The following is a 15,257-nucleotide window of genomic DNA, read 5'->3' on the forward strand; positions in this document are numbered from 1 at the left end:
CTTTGATCGTGTTTGCCTTTTCATTGACGTAAAGCGTTAATGATAAGTATTCACGTGAAAAGTTCATGTGAATCGAGGAAGTTATTGGAATTAACACAGTTTTATGGCGAAGACTATAATAACAAAAATGTAATCAGTTTAATGAATCAGGAATGAAAATTATAGACGTAAGAGTTGTATGTTCTCTTTGTAGCTGAAGTATAATCGTTTCGCTTACATAACAAGACTGAAGCGGTAGTAAAAATTTCATAGGATCAGCTTGAAAAAACTGTTTGCTTTTCTTGAATTTTAGGGAAACAAATTTTTTAGAATGAAATTCAAGTTCCTTTTTTTATAAATATTCTTCGACATTCTAAGATCCTTAAGGAGGTAAATCGGGTTTACTCAAATGCACAGATGTACTTGAAATTTATATAGCGTATTACCCAGTGCTCCCTCTGTGCGTCATATTTTTTTGAAATATTTTTTTGAATCTAGGTTTTGAGATATTGTTGTTGAAAGTTGTTCATTTTAACATAGGTTTATATGGCGAAGATGGACGGTGCGGATCTTTTTTTGCCCATAACCGAGAAAAAAATTTAGAAATTGTGAAACAAAACTTTTCCATGGATAGTACATAGTATTATCTTATTTTTGATGTAAAACTAAGGTTAGTTTTGAACATAGTACACCTGTATTAATTAGAAACAGAAACCAGTAAATGCATTTCTGTCTGACTTGAGGATTAATGTGGCAACGTCGCAATCAGCTGACAGCAAGGAGGGAATACATTTGAAAGACTTGATAAAAACGAAATTGATTTCAAACATATACATTTTTCCTAAATCCCATGTACATTGTTATCAACAATAAATTATCCACAAAAGATGATTTTTTGTAATGTTTTTAAAAAACTAGATTAATTAAAAAAGCCTAGGAAGCTGTGATATATTTATTGGAAAAAAATACAGTTGATAAATCCTTTTAATATATTTAATAGTTTATAAAAACATCGTAATCATTACGCAGCAATATTTAGGGTTACATAAAGTTTTCTTTACTTGATTAATATAATTAGTAATACCTACTTGAGATAAAAGCATTTGTACGGAATAACAAAGGAACATAAATATTTCTCAGCAAACTTTATATCTAAAAATTTAGTTATAGTTGCAAAACTTTTGTAACATTACTAAAATAGAGATTAAGAACAGTGAGTAATAATGTAATTTCTATCAAGAACCTTCAAAATTGCATCCAACATTTTCTTTGACTTGGACGAGAGATGGGCGCGAGTGTCATTTCATTTCTTTGGAACTAAATAACATAATTCTCGTTGTTTTACCGGTTCACATGATTTACGGATTTTAAATAAAGGATACAAATCTCCGTGAGGATAATACGTATATTTGCTATATATAATAATTATATTTTACATAGTTTACACACAATACATTTTTGAACGCGTACGCATCTTTACCCGAATTTGACGCGCAATATCTCTGATGTCCGAGGTCTGTAGGTTCGCAGTGTGTACAACTGCTAGTCAATTATTAGCGCTGTTGGCATATCTACATAGTCTTTATGCGTTCTCTAAATATAATTTAAAACTTCTTAAATATGATATTTTTATGTTGTTAATTAGTTAATATGTATGCTATGTGCATATGAGTAGATTTCTTTGCTATATAGATAATGTTTATCGCAAATAATTTCAATAGAATTTATTTTTTTCAAATTACCAGCGGGTTTTAGTCCTATAAGAAAAGCATAGGACCCCCCTGCGCTCCTCACTTCCCTCGGACCACGATATACCTCCTTAACAACAATGTCTTTTAGCATTTCCGTCACTGGTTGACATGTATACGTACAAATAAAGTTCAGTAAATTTTTATGTTACTCCCTAATCATCAGCCCAAGTTTCATTAATTATTTTCATCAAACATATTCCGGGATATTTGTGTAAATGTGATGTTTTCCAAAAATATTAACACTATCGATATTTTTTAATTTAACTGATCTAAAAAAATACCCATCTTTATTATAAAAATGTACCACTTTGTATAAAAAAATTCTGCATGCATTTACGGTCATTTGCGTAAAATATACGCATGAATTGTTAAAGATGAGAAAAAATAGTTAGCTATAGGTAGTAAATGCACAAACTTCATATTTTTAGTCTTGCTTAAATTCAACAACGAAATGGAAACCATTTCTACTTTCCACTGTGTTAATTCGGACACATGGATAAAATTTTATATCCATGTGCGTTGCAAAATCACACGACTATGTAGTGATCGAATACGTTGGCGACTGCCTTATTTACAAACAATTTGGGATTCTTTTGGAGGGTTTTTATAATCTCACGGTATTGCATAATGCGATGTTTTCCACAGCGGCAGACACCACCTAATCTTTATTTAAACTTTTTGTTATTTCGTCACGTACTACAGCATATCGCAATCCACTCTTCTATTATATTTTGAATAAAAGAAACTACAGTAGAGTTTTGATATAACGACATTCAAGGGACAGTTTTCACTATCGTTTTGACTATTATTGGTGTTTTGCTAAAAGAACAATGTAAGAAGTGTACAGAAAATTATATACTTACAGAGATAACCACATAAGACCCTACACCATTTTTTGCTTTCACAACTACATTAATATGGTGAAATAATCTGAAATCGGCTTTTCTAATACACATTTTCCATTAATTAAATCATATTTAACTAGTAGAAACCAATACGTATAATGGCTTTAAATCTATTGAATTTCGAGTACCTTTTGGTGTACCTCAGGGTTTCGTTCTAGGGCCGATATTTAATATATTGTAAGGAATTGGAAATGTACACAAAGAATCACGAATGAAAAATTACCTAACCGAACTTTGGATCATATATAAAAATTAAATATTATAATAAGCAACAATAAAATAGTATAAAATTGTTAATATAAAGATATAAAATAAGTAACAATTAATGATATCACATAGTATAAAATTGATAATTTTTAATGTAATTCGCAAGTATAAAATAATTTTTCAAAAGAATGCATGACATCGACACATGTTAACACTCAGTACACTGAGAAAACAGAATTTAAACTTAGAGTGACATATATCAAATAAAAGCCAAATATCTATAGATGAATTTGGTATACATATCATGGGAAGACGAGTAACTGTATAGAAGATATATCAATGGAACTTAAGTCATAGTAAAAAAATTTTATCAATCGTCAAATTAAATGATAATTTTCCACAAATGTCAAAACTAAAGTTGGCTTTACAAGTACCTGGCGATGATATATATAAAAAAAACAAAAAATAAGGAATATTTTAATAATTAGTGATAAAATTGTATGTTAAAATAAAAGTACATTTATAAAAAAATGTATTAGTTATAAGGAGTGTACCTAGTGAAAGTGTTGTTAAAAAAAAAGGATGAGAAACAAAAGTTTGTTGATTGGTTACGGCATGGGGTTTTGGAGAATGCAGAGAGTAAAGAAGCAGCTCCACGAAATTTAAATTTGTTAAAGAAAGAATAGTCAAGTAACAAAATTAAACTTACCAGAAAGTTAAAAGTTTGTTTGTTATCAAAAAACACAAGAAAGAAATTTACCATCGAAAAGAAAAATTTCCGTTACCAGTTGTGAGGAGTCCAGAGGTTTCCCGTGGCCAGAGAAGCCAGTGGGAAGAGTAGGCAGAACATCCACGCAGTTTCCAACACGGAAAAATACAAGCTAGCGAAAATCAGGTACTTAAAACAAAATTTAAAGTGCACCATATAGAGGAATACCTGCTGTTGATAATGAAAATGTCGAAATTTTAATATTCTAATTACTTTAAGACATTTCCAACTAAGTATATGTCTATTAAGCAAACGGTTTGCAAATCTCAAACATTTTCTGGATGGATGTAGACGACAGGTAGTTTCAACAAGACGGTGTCACATGCCATACAAACCGAGAAACAACTCACTTACTGCCTGGTCGTGTAATTTTCCGTTTTAGTGCTCAGAATTGCCCCCCCCCAGGTCATGTGATTTAAAACACCGTTGGACTTTTTTTTTTTTTTTTTTTTGTCTAAGGCTTATGCCAATATGCTTACGACCTCCCACACTTTGAAGGAGGAAATTGAGCGCTGTATGGACAAAATTCAGCCGCATTTATGAAGAACGGTCATGAAACATTCCAACAAAAGAGTGCCAGCAAAGTCGTGGAAGCCATTGACCATTTACCCGATGCACTATTCCGTAGATACATACTGTATACTTTATGAATCAATTACAATATTTAATTAAAAACATGTGTTTTCTATCTATCTTGCGTGTATTTTGCGACACCCTTTATTATGTCATATCAGCACCGATATATGTATATTTACACATTCAGTTGTATCACCACGATCATTTTATTAATTGTTAATTCAAAACTTACTTTATATAAGTAGACTAAAATCATATCATATTTATTTACAAAACAAAATTCATTAATAAAAGAATACCATAAAAATAAAAGTAAGGTGTTTTTTAATTTGGAAGTTTGTCTGCGTTATTACTCAGTTACATAGAAAAACAGAATCAACAAACTGATTGTTTTCTTTATACAGTTAAAAAAAAAGGAATGAGACTAGTAGCAGGTGACTTATTTATATATCATGTTACTACAGTGTTATGAAAAATGGAATATATTTATCGGATTTTCGTTTTTTGTTGTGGCATCCATTACATTTACTGCATAATCAAACCAGCTTATATATTGTAAGTCCATAATATATCATTAATGCTGATTTCCAACACACATGTCCGTATTTGTCAAAATACTGCATGTATAAACAACATTCTCTTGGTGTTGTAAAATTACATGTCTTATTTTTTTTATATAAAAATAAATTTCACATATCTATTTATCCTGCCAAAGCTTGATTATCACGCGGTGCCTTGTGGTCTACAACTAAGATGTGATAATTATGACGTCAATTGCTGCGACCTTATACATTGCTTGCCCTATTTTAGCCATCAACAACAACATTAATTTAATTATATCAGAATAATGAAAAATAATTATATTCTAGAAAGTAATACTGCTCATAGTTTTTCTAAGCGTCTACGTTCGGTCTAAGCAATGTTACTAAGATAGTTTGGTCCCTACTAAACGAAATATTAAAATAAATATGACAAATACGATACAATACAAATGAGTAAATCAATAATAGATACCAATAAAAACTACGACACAAAGTCTAAAATGTTAATCAAATCGAGAATCAATTATTTCCTCCTCGATAATTATTCCTTTCGAAACTTCCAAAGTACGTATTTTAGAACTATAGATATCTAGATAAGCACTAATTTCATATTCATTAAATATATTTTTAAGTAGGGATCAATATAAATGTCAACGTATAGTGTATAAATAGCTGCAGTTGATCGATCAATAAGTAATGAAGGCCATGCTCGTCTCAAACATTACATTTTCTGCTCTTAATGTTTGTTTCCGTCTTTGCTATTGATAGCACACGGTTAAAGACGTTTATAGAAGGGTCTATTCGTAAGAGGAATGTTAAATTTTAAAGGGGGTTAAAATTTTGACACCCGTTCTTTTACGTATGTATTCTGAATGAAACATGTTGTCATTTTTAACTTGTTAAATACAGCCAGTGAAATGGTATTCTGTATGACATGTTTTGGGTTAAATATTAACCATTTGCATTAAGTTTAGACGTTAAAAAGTTTTAAAGGTTCCCATATTGGTGCTGTTACTAGTTTTTTTTTTGTATAAATTGAAATCTGAAGAGATAAAATATGGCATTCGATGGATTTGTTCACCTGGTACTTGTTGAAATTGACGAGAATAATAGACAAGTGTAACTTTACTTTGAAAAATTCAATTATCAAAATGAGGTTAGATAATCCGGTTTTCTATTTCCTTCCAGAAGAGAAAACAGACTATATCAGAGGCAACTTCGTGATAACAGTGATCCTTTCCAGTTGCCATACGTAACATTTTTAAAGTTGTTTTGTTTTAATAAACATTCTTGTCAGCATATAATCAATAGCTTAACTGTACACTTAAATGAACCTATAGTGGCAACCAGAATTCCTCCACACTTTCGAGTACTTCGAGTTTGGCTTTGAATTTTTTTGGATAAGGAAGTTATCAGCTCTCAGTTGGTCACAGATACAATTTTTCAGTGAGCCAACCCGCAATAAGCAGATGTATAGCTTAAATCTTGGACACTATAACAACGTTTTTATTACTGACGTTCCCCGTCAATATTGACGAAGGAGAAGAAATAATGAGTGGGTTCAGAAACATGAACAATAAAAAGTTAGGTTAAATATCAATACTTTGTCTTTTTCTTCTTCTTCGTAAAATTGTTTGAGCGTGTTTGAACTACAATTTCCGAATAACTACGATCGGACTCGCTAAAATTTTAGCTGTTAACTAGCTCGTTAAAAAGAATTTTACAGAATGGAAACGTTAAAATCCAGAATTTTAACCATCCGTCAAATTTAACCCAGGCACTTACAGAATAGACCCTAGAGTACGTAAAATTCAATAGTCGAACTAATCACCCTACCAGCGTAAAATCCACTCACACTGTCAATCTTTGGATATACAGTGATCGTTCTTGAAAGATGCGAGGATTGTCTCTGTTCCAAATTCGATAGTTTTGTTTGTTCACACACCCACTAAGATGGAAATGCCTCTTGTCCCTAAAGATGATTTTCTTAGCAAAATCACCTTCCACTAATTGATTCTCCAATCAACGATTATCCGGCGCATTAAGTTGTCATCTGGTTTCAATTTCCTGGGTAAGCTGAATCTTGAACGGATGCAGATCTTTTGTTAAAATCCGCTGTATGCTAATTGCAGTGACCGACGACGCAATGAGGTTACAAGAATTTCAGCCACATCATTATCTTTCATAGTAGCAGTATTTCACCTGAACGGCCAGTAAGAGACCGGCCTGTTGTTTATTGTCTGCAACCCAATCTGTTTGTTCACATTTGGCAACTAATCTTTTCACATTTGTTTCATTCGAGGCTTTCCTACCAAAAATTCCACGTTATTTGCGCAGAGCTTCAGCTACACACTCTCCGTATTTGTAATGAATTTTCACAATCTTCACTCTCTCATTCGTCGTATACCACTCCATTTTGTCTAACTACAACATGTGACCCTACACAATGCTGCCAACTCTTCGGAATGAAAATGGCGCACAATTCAAATCCTGCCTTACCTTTGGAACACCCTTTATATACAGTATGGTGAAAATGAAAGGAATGAATTTATTATTTCGTGACTTGGGACAAAAATCCTGAAACAGGTCAATTTTTTTCTTAAATTCTGCGAGATATTTACTTTGCATCTGTGTGACAGTGATGACGTCACAATTTTTTAATTACAATTGTGGGTCATACGATAGCTCTTTTGAAAGGTCTTGTAATCCTTGTAATTCTCTAATCAGCCATATCAATAACTTTAGGTAATAGAATTTTTTATAGTGCCAAAGAAATTCTAAAATTACAAAAAAAGTATTTTTTAAGAACCCAAGTTACAGTAGATTTTCAAATTGACGACTCTCAATTATAATACAGTGGAAAAAAGGACAGTAAACTCTTCTCGAATTTTGCTATAACTTCCGGAGTTATTTGTGACCTCTCCGTCTGAATGCGTTCTTTTAGTGCATCTGGATAAAAAGTTATACTAAATGGAAATTTTCGTACTATAATAAAATATATAAACATGAGAGCGCATTGTGTTAATTACATCAATAAAATTATATGTTACTATAATTAGGCGTCCAATTTAATAAGCTGCAAATTTACTACACGAAATAAAGAAATTTATGAAGGATTATTAAGATATTGGTTTTGAATACAAATAAATTTATTGGTAGTATTAGGAAACATAATTATTGGTCAAATATACATTTTATGTACGTATATCTCACATTTATTAGTCAAATTAAGAAAATCACTTACATATTTCCCATAAATATTATTTATGCTTTATAAAGTAAATGCTTCAATATTGAATATACAGCGTGGTAAAAAAGTTCTGCATAAAATTCATATTTTTGTTAAACAATTTTTTTTTTCGAAAAACGGTGAGACCCGTCGATTTTTATTTGATCCAGGGCACCTTGTTATGTGGAAACATTTTTTTTCGATAATTCACTTACGGCAGCGATGACAAATTTTTTTTTTTAAATGACCCCATATTTTTTTCGTTCGAAATTGATGACAGTGATAATTATCTAAACAACGGTGTGAAAATTTCGATGTCTTACATAACAATTTTTTTTAGAAAAATGCACCTTAAGTTCTTATAAGTGATAATTGTCTACTTACACTATTAATGGCTCCGAAAAGGACAAAGTTGACAAAATTACATTTCAAACGAGTAAAATTACACTAATGTTTGTGTAAGTCTAGCGAAATTGTTCGAATTGCCCACCCTGTACCATTTGGCATTGTCCTAAGCGTGTGTAAACGCCGTCTACACTTCGTTCAAGCATTCCTGGGTCGATTTGATTTATTTCAAAACGAATACGGTTTTTAAGTTCTTCCAAATCACCTGGTCTGTTTCTGTACACACGCGATTTCAAATAGCCCCACAAAAAAAGTCTAGAGGTGTTAAATCAGGCGAACGCCGAGGCCACTCAATTGTTCCGCGTCTCCCGATCCACCGGCCAGTAAACGTGTTATTCAACTACTTCCGTACTTGCACTTGCAATTTAGGAGTTAGGACACTATTTTCCGTTATTCAAATCAATTACTCAAAAAGAAGTAGTTTTATCATTATCATATTTCATATCCAACTTCTTTATTCTTATCCCATTCTTAACTATTGGTCTCTAGGTTATTAAGGTTTGTTTACTTTTTATAAAACTAACCATTTTCGAGAAATTTAGCTTATACAGGGTCGCTGATGTATGTGGAAAAAATTATCTCCTAAAGTGAGATAGCTATCGAAAGATCATGAGATACAAACGTTTTAGGATTTTTTAAAATCTATTACAATAAAGAATAGTTAAGTATACAGAATCAGTCAAAAAGTCATGACGAAACAAAGTTGTTTTTTCTCTAATGGAACGCCCTGTATATTATTCTATATTTCAATTCTTCTCGAAATTCTAAACAAAATTCATGTACCTAAACTTCACCATTTACGAGATATTGAACTTTGAAAATCATTTTTCCATAAATTATACAAAAATAGTGTAGTTCATTAAGTTTATAGTCCATCAAGTTACCTTTGAAAGTTTCTAGCTTCATAACAACGCTGCGTCGTTCTTCTGTCTAATAGTGATTATCTTCACAGCACATGTCAAAAATACATTTAGTGTAAACAATTTTAATGATCATAGGATATGATGATAGAAGAAGTTGTGACGAAGAAGTGGATATTTTTCATTGCATCCCGATCGGGAACTTATTTCTAAATCAACCGTTTCAAAAACATTGCAGGGTTTCATGAAACTGGAAGTGTTACAGATTGACGAAAAAGTGGGATACCAGTAAGGGTTACAAACAAAGAAAATTGTTTGAATTTCTTGTTAGATATGCTGGAAAATCCAATAAATTCGACACAACAGAGGGCTTTAAATCATAACATGGGTCCATAATTTCCTTTAAAAAAATTGTCAAACGGGAAAAATTACATCCATATAAAATCGAATTCTGCGAAGTTATTATGGATAAATTAAACGAAAATGTCAGCTTTGTCACCCACATATTGTTTTCTGACGAATCTACATTTTCTTTAAACAGGCACGTAAACGGACACAACTGTAAGTATTGGTCAGATCAAAATCGATAGTGGACGGAGGAAGTTCACACCCAACCACAGAAAGTAAATGTTTGGTGTGGTATTATTGATGGTTCGTTATATGATCTTAAAGCGGAAATTTAACCGCTAGCGGAAAAAAATAAGGGATAAAAAAAATCTAAATTTTGAGCGATTTTTCAAATGGCTGTATCTTTGACAAAAATGGTCGTATTGGAGTAAAAAAAAGCAGTTTGAAGCTTGAAGTTTCTAATTTTTGGATTTTGCAAAAAACATGTTTTCAAGTAACACGTATCGCGCAATCTTAATGAATATCATGAAAAAAAATTTTTCGAAATTTTTTTCGATCTTATTTTTGGTGTACGGACTTGAAAAAAATTTTTCCAACTTAACTACCTTATGGATTAGATAGGTTGTTCATTTAGCTTCAATTTCTTTTTTTTTTGGTCTCGATACGACCATTTCTCGCTGAGCTATCGGACTTTGAATGAACTGGATCATTTTCTATTTGTTCATCGATATCTCAGTAACCAATGGTTGCACAGAAAATCGACGGTGGGTTTCAGAAACTTGAATGAATTCTCTACAAGGTCCTAGCACGGTTTTTTAGAAAAAAAATTTTGTATCCTTAACATGACTGAAAAATCGTAAAAATAGGACTTTTTGGGGTCTTCTAGAAAATCACCACATTGAGAATATTGGGAAAATGACTAATGTTAAGTGTGCCTTTTACAGGTCATTGTACCCCTAAAAGCCCTACAGAGTTTCAATTCGATCCATCAAGCCGTTTTTTTGTTTCATTCGATTGAATTTTTTTTAAAATTAAAGGATCACGTTTTTTTGCATTTAAATGCTCATAATCTGTAAAAAAAATGAAGAAAAAATTTTTTTCCTGATTTTTTTACTTTCTTATTGCAGAAAGTGTTTGAAATTATGAAAAAAAAAATTGTTTGAAAAATTTTTTCGGAAAAAATTCCGATTTTCAGAAATTTCGTAAAACCACCGGCATTAGCGTTACCCAAAGCGTACCACGTGGAGGTTGCACGGTCGGATTTACGCTTCTTTTACACACGTGCGAAAAGCGTTTGAAGTTGACATAAAAGTTTTTTTTGAAAATTTGTTTGAAACATTTTTTCGTTGGACTCACTCCAGAAAATTTATCTCAGTAATCCCCAAGCATTTTCGTCACGATTCCCATACTTCATTTCGTGATTATGCTGACCGAATTTTAAATAAATTTAAAAAAGTTGATACCCCTAACCGAATATTGACCTCGATCTACACCCTTTTCAGAGATTATTGCTGCGATACTTCTGAGTTAATAAAACGATTTTTCCGAATTTACAGAACACTAAAACAAACAGTTTTTTTCAAACCACCTTTTTTCACTAGAAAAAAAATTTGAATAATTTTTTTTTTGTCAACTTCAAACGCTTTTCGCACGTGTGAAAAAGAAGCGTAAATCCGACCGTGCAACCTCCACGTGGTACGCTTTGCCGACGGTTTTGCGAAATTTATGAAAATCGGTTCAAAAAATTTTTCAAATTTTTTTTTTTTTTTTCATAATTTCAAACGCTTTCTGCAATAAGAATGTAACAAAAATCAGGAAAAAAATGTTTTAATTTTTTTACAGATTATGGGCATTTAAAGGCAAAAAAACCTGATCCTTTAATTTTTTAAAAAATTTAATCGAACGAAACAAAAAAACGGCTTGATAGATCGAATTGAAACTCTGTATGGCTTTTAGGGGTACAATGACCTGTAAAAGGCACAAAACATTTGTCATTTTCCCAATATTCTCAATTTTTCAGTCATGTTAAGGATAAAAATTTTTTTTTTCTAAAAAACCGTGTCAGGACCTTGTAGAGAATTCATTAAAGTTTCTGAAACCCACCGTCGATTTTCTGTGCATCCATTGGTTTCTGAGATATCGATGAACAAAGAGAAGATGATCCAGTTTCATTCTCCAAAGTCCGATAGCTCAGCGAGAAATGGTCGTATCAAGACCAAATAATAAAAAGAAATTGAAGCTAAATAAACAACCTATCTAATCCATAAGGTAGTTAAGTTGGAAAAATTTGTTGAATTCTACTTTGAATAAACTTACTTACTTACTTACTTACTTACTTACTTACTTACTTACTTACTTACTTACTTACTTACTTACTTACTTACTTACTTACTTACTTACTTACTTACTTACTTACTTACTTACTTACTTACTTACTTACTTACTTACTTACTTACTTACTTACTTACTGACTTACTTACTCACTCACTCACTCACTCACTCACTCACTCACTCACTCACTCACTCACTCACTCACTCACTCACTCACTCACTCACTCACTCACTCACTCACTCACTCACTCACTCACTCACTCACTCGCTCGCTCGCTCGCTCACTCACTCACTCACTCACTCACTCACTCACTTACTTACTTACTTATAAAATAGAATTCCAGAGAAAATATATTTTGTTATTTATTAAAAATTGTTTTCTCTCCTTTTTTATTCTGGTACAAGTATTGTTTTCATAAAATTTAAAATATCCATGACATTCATTACAAAAATGCATTTTTTCGTTTCAACCCTGAACTAGTATACTTTTTTAATTTCTGTAAAAAAACTACTAATAAATTTAAATCATATCCATATAGTCCCCATTGTGATATTTTCAAAATAAGTATCCATAATTTGGGGCCCTTTCCCTTTTCTTTTTATAAATTTGCGAGTAGTATAAAGTCACTCTCAAAGTTCGATATCTAATGGTTACATGGTATATGATGTGCTGTATGAATTTTGTTTAGAATTTCGAGAAGAATTGAAATATGGAATAATATACAGGGTGTTCCATTAAAGTAAAAACAACTTTGTTTCGTCATGACTTTTTGACTGATCCTGTAGGTAGACTTAACATTTCTTTATTGTACCTAAAACGTTTATGTCTTATGATATTTTGATATTTATCTTACTTTAGGAGATAATCGACTCATTAAAAACATATCAGCGACACTTGAAAAATTGTTTTAGATTTGTGTTTGGTGAAGGAAATAAAATAAATGCAACGGAATTTCTAGGCAATACATTTTTTTGGTATTTGATATTCCAGTGTATCGATACAAAAACATCATATCTAGATTCTCTTTAAAGAGGTATACGAATATCTTCCTTATTATTCAATTTTGGAAAATGTTTAAGTAGGTATATAAAAAGATATTCTTTACTTTTCATACACTATCCCTCCTAAAATTAACAGGAGACAATTAAGACCACCTTATACTTACAGGGTGTTTTGGGATTAACTGGACAAACTTAAAATTTGAAATCTGGCCATCCTATGAAGAAATATACCTAATTGAAGTACAGGATAATATTTCCTAAGAACATATTTAATTAAAGGTATAGACAGGGATTAAAGGAGGACAGAGGAAACGCTATCACTAAAAACCCCAGGAATTTATTGACGTCACTGGATATATTGCAAATGAATTTAACATCTAAGAAAGAAAGACCTATTTCAATGTATTCCAAAAAATTACCACCGTCGAGTTTTTTTTAGTTTAGGTACATTTCCGTAACTAAGTATTTCAATGAATTTAAAATTACTGATTTCACAAAAACGGAAAAATAGTAGAAATTTTCCATTTGAATAAACTTAAAATTTCAACACAATGATATTTTATAGAAATACGATTCTAAATACAGACATTCATGTATATGGCACAAGAAAATTCTGTGGGCAAAAACCAAGACGTCATATCTTTTTGGCTTTGCTGCAACATTAACTATTTATCCAGTTTCCTGAAAGAATCTGATTTGAAAGCTTTACTTACTTTACTTTTATTTTTAATTCAGTTTTGAATATTTAATATTTGTGAAATTTATTGAAATTTTCTATTAAGTAACAATAAATTAAAGCAATTGCGATAGCTATATACAATAAAAAAAGCTAAAATTTGGAGCGTACTAATGTACTGGCCAGGAATCCGTTCCTGGTTAGTAAACTTCAAGGTACTCGGGTTAATTTTCGAAAACACACCGGGCTGCTTGTTCTTCCGCCTTCCGATATATGTCATCTACGGTTGTTTATTCATGGCCTCACACATTTTGCGTGATTTGTGGCCCATAAATGGGTCTTCAAATGTTTAATGAATTAGTTTGAGAACATTGGTGAAAATTCAAAATTCGCTCGGGACTCATACTACGACAAAACTTTTTACTTAATCAGTATGTCACAAGTTAAAGCAGAATCGTACTGTATACTATTAAGGATATGTTTGTGTGCCTAACAGGCAGTGTAAAGCAGATGATTACGATTAAATCCTGTTAGTGTAAACGATTTTTTTTTAATAAAATGATAGCAGGAATCACTGTTTACATTAATCAATATAAGATGACCATTAACGTAGCAACCGATAAACCCCGATGACCCTTACAACTCGACTTTGTATATTTAAGATTTAAATTCATAATATACATAGTATTTGTTCAGTGTTGATTACACCGCCATCCCTGAATTCCAATTTGTGTACTAGATGCGTTCAAGTTGTATTCTAAATTTAGTCTAACCTCTATTTCACTCCCCAAATTGTCTGTTATGTCCCTCCTATGATTTTATTTACTTATCCTTACCTGTACCTGATATACTAATTGCTCAAAAATGATCGTAGATGTTGTTGCTTCCTCCGGGAGTATGATAGTGGTCTCCAACAGGCTGCCCTTCGTACTACAGAGAAACAAGGAGGGAAAGCTCATACGCAAGGCGAGGTGAGTACTTGCTTGTTATTATATTCCACCATCTATTATACTTTAATGAGAATTTGTACATATATTCCCATTAAAACTAAAATCAGACCCATAGATCATGGATTTTATTCGGAAATATTGAACAATCACCGCTAAAGTGTTTCACAATAATATTAATAAAATATTTATGTCGATGCTACAAAAATATTGACGTTAGTCTCCCATTGTAATAAACATAAGATAATCAGTCTTCAATATTATGAAAAAATGGTAGTAAATAAGTTCACTGGCAACAATAAGAATTAAATTCATCTAACATTTTTATTTCATAATCTATAATCTATCAAAAGCAGTGTGTTCCCATTACAAAATTTGTCTACGCTAACATTAAGAAATTGTGAAAAAAGCACGCTGGATATAGAAAAATGTAAGAAACAGAAACTGGTAACAAAAATTGCACAGCAAACCAATATTGCTCCTGAATAAAATGGGTATATCAATAAATAAATTATTGATATACCCTTTTAGCCACGATGTCGATCCATGATCCTAACGTGACTAAAGCGTCTTAAAATAAGCTTATGTGTATTTTATTCCATGGCATTGATTGCCATTGAAAATATTTGGCTCTTTGTCAAAACCCTGTAATAAAAAAGGTAAACAAGCCAATTTTCTTATTTTAATTGGATCATATATTTTCATATTTCATGTTTAAAATGTGTATAAA

At 31.5% G+C, this 15,257-nt stretch overlaps 1 protein-coding gene across 1 annotated transcript in view; it reads left to right on the plus strand.

Moving 5' to 3' along the window:
* The window catches only part of LOC108913587 (alpha,alpha-trehalose-phosphate synthase [UDP-forming]), an 88,148-nt gene that overhangs the window by 27,979 nt on the left and 44,912 nt on the right, over positions 1–15,257 (plus strand). The window contains exon 2 of the mRNA XM_023456118.1: positions 14,455–14,551. Within this exon, the coding sequence (XP_023311886.1) occupies positions 14,455–14,551 (97 nt within the window). The remainder of the gene's footprint in view (positions 1–14,454; positions 14,552–15,257) is intronic.

The sequence above is a fragment of the Anoplophora glabripennis genome, unplaced genomic scaffold, assembly GCF_000390285.2.
Source record: "Anoplophora glabripennis isolate ALB-LARVAE unplaced genomic scaffold, Agla_2.0 scaffold1043, whole genome shotgun sequence".
NCBI lineage: Eukaryota > Metazoa > Arthropoda > Insecta > Coleoptera > Cerambycidae > Anoplophora > Anoplophora glabripennis.